The sequence below is a fragment of the Oncorhynchus gorbuscha genome, unplaced genomic scaffold (assembly GCF_021184085.1).
Source record: "Oncorhynchus gorbuscha isolate QuinsamMale2020 ecotype Even-year unplaced genomic scaffold, OgorEven_v1.0 Un_scaffold_65:::fragment_2:::debris, whole genome shotgun sequence".
In the NCBI taxonomy this organism is placed as follows: Eukaryota; Metazoa; Chordata; class Actinopteri; order Salmoniformes; family Salmonidae; genus Oncorhynchus; species Oncorhynchus gorbuscha.
The window spans coordinates 15,001-21,135 of NW_025745471.1; the positions used below are offsets into that span (position 1 = coordinate 15,001).

General features: G+C 44.4%; 1 protein-coding gene across 1 annotated transcript in view; it reads left to right on the plus strand.

Moving 5' to 3' along the window:
- Nucleotides 1-4,199, plus strand: part of LOC124019063 (potassium voltage-gated channel subfamily B member 2-like) — a 5,243-nt gene extending 1,044 nt beyond the window's left edge. Inside the window, exons 2-3 of the mRNA XM_046334418.1 lie at nt 2,225-2,838; nt 4,146-4,199. Of these exons, the coding sequence (XP_046190374.1) occupies nt 2,260-2,838; nt 4,146-4,199 (633 nt within the window). The 5' untranslated portion in view covers nt 2,225-2,259. The remainder of the gene's footprint in view (nt 1-2,224; nt 2,839-4,145) is intronic.
- The last annotated feature ends 1,936 nt before the right edge of the window (nt 4,200-6,135 follow it).

Genomic DNA, 6,135 nt, shown 5'->3' on the forward strand with positions numbered 1-6,135 from the left:
TAAAGTCATAGAAATGTAATCTATAGAGCGGGGCTCTATATTTACCATAGCCTTAGCATGATCATCATCCGTTTCTGTGTGGAGGGAGTTTAATATAGATCCGCCAGTAGGGTAGCCTAAATCCAGTCAGAGGTATACGTCATCTGTGGATTGGTTTACTCATCGCCAAAATACATCTGTTGTTATTTTGGGACAGGAATACAATGCAATACAATACCACAGTACAATAGCCTACTTGATTTATTGGCATATTTGCAGGGAATACACACAAATGAGCCGTATTTAATGGATTGAAAATAACTAATTAAATGGGCTTTGATTCAGGAGTAGGCTAGGAAATGAAATCATCAGAAAAAAAAGATCTCAATATCATCTATGATGGCAAGTTAAAGGAAACAAATGGGAGTAGGCCTATTATGCTAATTTCATAATCATTTGGATTGCACTCTATATATATATATATTTCCATAAAGGTAGTGGTAGACTTAACAACAGGTGTCTCTGACTGCCAACTCTCCACTGTGTTGTTACTATGAGGACTAGAACACTGTGTTGTTACTATGAGGACTAGAACATTGTGTTGTTAGTATAAGGACTAGAACACTGTGTTGTTACTAAGAGGACTAGAACAATGTGTTGTTACTATGAGGACTAGAACACTGTGTTGTTATTATGAGGACTAGAACACTGTGTTGTTACTATAATGACTAGAACACTGTGTTGTTACTATGAGGACTAGAACACTGTGTTGTTACTATGAGGACTAGAACACTGTGTTGTTAGTATAAGGACTAGAACACTGTGTTGTTACTAAGAGGACTAGAACACTGTGTTGTTACTATGAGGACTAGAACACTGTGTTGTTATTATGAGGACTAGAACACTGTGTTGTTACTATAATGACTAGAACACTGTGTTGTTACTATGAGGACTAGAACACTGTGTTTTTACTATGAGGACTAGAACACTGTGTTGTTATTATGAGGACTAGAACACTGTGTTGTTACTATAATGACTAGAACACTGTGTTGTTACTAATGAGGACTAGAACACCGTGTTGTTACTATGAGGACTAGAACACTGTTTTTTACAATGAGGACTAGAACACTGTGTTGTTACTAAAAGGACTAGAACACTGTGTTGTTGCGATAAGGACTAGAACACTGTGTTGTTACTATGAGGACTAGAACACTGTGTTGTTAGTATGAGGATTAGAACACTGTGTTGTTACTATAATGACTAGAACACCGTGTTGTTACTATGAGGACTAGAACACTGTGTTGTTAGTATGAGGACTAGAACACGGTGTTGTTACTATGAGGACTAGAACACTGTGTTGTTACTATGAGGACTAGAACACTGTGTTGTTACTATGAGGTCTAGAACACTGTGTTGTTACTATGAGGACTAGAACACTGTGTTGTTACTATGAGGACTAGAACACTGTGTTGTTACTATGAGGACTATAACACTGTGTTGTTACTATGAGGATGAAAACACTGTGTTGTTACTATAAGGACTAGAACACTGTGTTGTTACTATGAGGACTAGAACACTGTGTTGTTAGTATAAGGACTAGAACACTGTGTTGTTACTATAAGGACTAGAACACTGTGTTGTTACTATGAGGACTAGAACACTGTGTTGTTACTATAAGGACGAGAACACTGTGTTGTTACTATGAGGACTAGAACACTCTGTTGTTAGTATAAGGACTAGAACACTGTGTTGTTACTATAAGGACTAGAACACTGTGTTGTTACTATGAGGACTAGAACACTGTGTTGTTACTATAAGGACGAGAACACTGTGTTGTTGCTATGAGGACTAGAACACTGTGTTGTTACTATGAGGACTAGAACACTGTGTTGTTGATATGATGACTAGAACACTGTGTTGTTGATATGATGACTAGAACACTGTGTTGTTACTTTAAGGACTAGAACACTGTGTTGTTACAATAAGGACGAGAACACTGTGTTGTTACTATGATGACTAGAACACTGTGTTGTTACTAGGAGGACTAGAACACTGTGTTGTTACTATGAGGACTAGAACACTGTGTTGTTACTATAATGACTAGAACACTATGTTGTTACTATGAGGACTAGAACACTGTGTTGTTACTATGAGGACTAGAACACTGTTCAACATTCTTTTTTTGTATTTATTTTATATTTTCAGCTTTTTATTCTCACCTCACATCTCCTCCTCCTCCTCACAGGTAAACCTCCATCCCCCTTCTTCCAGTATACCACCATGGCTGAGAAGGGCGGCCCTAAGACTCCCATCCACCACCCAGGGGTGACTTCCCTCCCCCCAGACCCCATCCAGATAATCCGCAGCAAGGCCCGCTCCAGGAGGGTTCGCGTCAACGTCGGAGGTCTAAACCACGAGGTCCTGTGGCGGACGCTGGACCGGCTGCCCCGTACCCGCCTGGGGAAGCTTCGCGACTGCAACACCCACGAGAGCCTGATGGAGGTCTGCGATGACTACAGCCTTCATGAGAACGAATACTTCTTTGACCGACACCCGGGCGCCTTCACCTCGATCCTCAACTTCTACCGCACAGGAAAGCTGCACATGATGGAGGAGATGTGCGCCCTGTCTTTCGGCCAGGAGCTCGACTACTGGGGTATAGATGAGATCTACCTGGAGTCCTGCTGCCAGGCTCGGTACCACCAGAAGAAAGAACAAATGAACGAGGAGCTGCGGAGGGAGGCGGAGACGCTGAAAGAGAGAGAGGGAGAGATTGAGTTTGATAACACCTGCTGCCAGGAGAAGAGGAAGAAGCTTTGGGACCTCCTGGAGAAACCCAGCTCTTCCCTGCCTGCCAAGGTAAGAGAGGGAAGGGATGGTGGGTTGAGGGGAGGATGAAGAGGAGGGGGAGGGCGGAGGGGAGGATGAAGAGGAGGGGAGGGGATTACACCACCCACCTCATTTATCCTCTATCCTCTCAGGGGTGTAACTGTACCCCGCTGGATTTTCAGCGTGTGTGTGCACGCGTGTGTAACGGATGTGAAACGGCTAGCTTAGTTGTGCGCTAAATAGCGTTTCAATCGGTTACGTCACTTGCTCTGAGACCTTGAAGTAGTAGTTCCCCTTGCTCTGCAAGGGCCGCGGCTTTTGTGGAGCGATGGGTAATGATGCTTCGTGGGTGACTGTTGTTGATGTGTGCAGAAGGTCCCTGGTTCGCGACCGGTTATGGGCGAGGGGACGGTTTAAAATTATACTGTTACATTGGTGCCGTGACCCGGATTACTGGTTGCTGCGGAAGAAGGAAGAAGGAGGAAGGTCAAAAGTGGGGTGAGTGTAACGGATGTGAAACGGCTAACTTAGTTGTGCGCTAAATAGCGTTTCAATCGGTTACGTCACTTGCTCTGAGACCTTGAAGTAGTAGTTCCCCTTGCTCTGCAAGGGCTGCAGCTTTTGTGGAGCGATGGGTAACGATGCATCGTGGGTGACTGTGTAGCTCAGTTGGTAGAGCATGGCGCTTGTAATGCCAGGGTAGTGGGTTCGATCCCCGGGACCACCCATACGTAGAATGTATGCACACATGACTGTAAGTCGCTTTGGATAAAAGCGTCTGCTAAATGGCATATATTATTATTATTATATTGTTGATGTGTGCAGAAGGTCCCTGGTTCGCGCCCGGGTATGGGCAAGGGGGACGGTTTAAAATGATACTGTTACACGTGTGCGTGTGCGTGTGCATGTGTGTGAGTGCATCCTACTGCGCTGCCTGTGATAACTGTGTGTCCTCTTCTTACTCATACAGAAACAATGATAAGAGATACGAGAGGGGTTTTCTCAGAGGGAGAGAGAGGATGGATACGAGAGGGGATTTCTCAGAGAGAGAGAGAGGATGGATACGAGAGGGGATTTCTCAGAGAGAGAGAGAGGATGGATACGAGAGGGGATTTCTCAGAGAGAGAGAGAGGATGGATACAGGAGGGGATTTCTCAGAGAGAGAGAGAGGATGGATACGAGAGGGGATTTCTCAGAGAGAGAGAGAGAGAGGATGGATACGAGAGGGAATTTCTCAGAGAGAGAGAGAGAGAGGATGGATACGAGAGGGGTTTTCTCATTTGCGTAGGGCATTTTCTTGCAGTAATTTCATTTCTCATTCTTGTGCATCTCTGCAGAATGGAGAATCGGATATACAGTACAAAGACAGCACTAAACTGCATCCCAATTAGCACCCTAATCCCTATGTACTGCGCTCATTTTGACCAGGGCTCATAGGGAATAAGGTGCCATTTGGAAAACACACCAAGTCTCTGTTGAAGTAGAAGGAGTATTGTACAGGTTGAAGAGTCAGGCGTGATGTATATCTCGAGTGGAGGAGGGGGGGGGTATATTTAACCAATAAGGCACGAGGGGGGTGTGGCCAACATACCACGTCTAAGGGATGTTCTTAAGCACGACACAACGCGGAGTCAAAATAAATTAGAGCAGTAAAAATTAAATAAAATTAAATAAACGTTTTGTCATACCCGTGGTAAACGATATACAAAGGCTGTCTGATATACCACGAGCTGTCAGCCAATCAGCATTCAGGGTGCGAACCACCCAGTTTATACCATATATATATATGGTATAAATAGATATGAAGTCACCATGAAACTGGAAACATAGTTGGTGCAGAAGACTCTGACAAATGAGGGAGGATGGAATCTGCACGGAGGAGGGAGTGAACGAGGGAATAAGAGCAGTAGTGTTTTACAGAACTGACAAAATAGAAGAGTAGAATAGAAAAACAACCAGGAGAGAGCACTGCCTGAAAAATGTGTACGTGTGTGTGTGTGTGTGTGTGTGTGTGTGTGTGTGTGTGTGTGTGTGTGTGTGTGTGTGTGTGTGTGTGTGTGTGTGTGTGTGTGTGTGTGTGTGTGTGTGTGTGTGTGTGTGTGTGTCGATCACAGCCATCCCCTACAGTATCACAATATGACACGCTGTATCTATAGAGAAACTAACACACACACACACACACACACACACACGCACACGCACACGCACACGCACACGCACGCACGCACGCACGCACGCACGCACGCACGCACGCACGCACACACACACACACACACACACACACACACACACACACACACACACACACACACACACACACACACACACACACACACACACAAACACACACACCTACCACCACACAGAGATACACAGAAACACACACCTTCTTACCTACCGCTCTATTAGGAGACAAACTACTGTATGTATCCTCAAAGTGAAACCTGTCCCAAATGACACCCTATTCCCTATTTAGTACATTACTTTAGACCAGAGCCCTATGGCACCCTATTCCCTATATAGTGCACTACTTTTGACCAGAGCCAAAGGGTGCCATTTGGTTCTGGTCTAAAGTACTGCACTATATAGAGAATAGGGTGCCATAGGGCTCTGGTCTAAAGTAGTGTACTATATAGGGAATAGGGTGCCATAGGGCTCTGGTCTAAAGTAGTGTACTATATAGGGAATAGGGTGCCATAGGGCTCTGGTCTAAAGTAGTGCACTATATAGGGAATATGGTGCCATAGGGCTCTGGTCAATAGTGTTTGACTATATCGAATAAGGCCCCATTTGAGATGTAGTCACTGAGGTCTTGGGCAGACTAGTGATAAGTATGAAGACAATACAACAGAGAGAATCTCCCTCCCTTTCCTCTATATTCATTATTCAGTTTTAAGAACAAATTTTTATTTTCAATGACGGTCTACTGGGGATACAATGGGTTAACTGCCTTGTTCAGGGGAAGAACGACAGATGTTTACCTTGTCAGCTCGGGGGTTTCGATCTGACCAAGTCCAAACGCTCTAACCACTAGGTTCCCTCACTTTTGATGAGAAAGGTTTGCTTTCCTATCCATCAAATTATCCATCACCTATCCATCACTTTATTTAATTCTGTCCGTCATCTTCTTCCTCTTTCTCCATTTTGTCCCGCTCTCTGTTATTCTGTCACACACCCTTCCCGTTCCCCTATCTCACACTCTCTTCATTTCTCTTCCTGTTCCCCTATCTCACACTCTCTTCATTTCTCTTCCTGTTCACCTATCTCACACTCTCTTTATTTCTCTTCCTGTTCCTCTCGCTGTCACTCTCTTCATTTCTCTTCCTG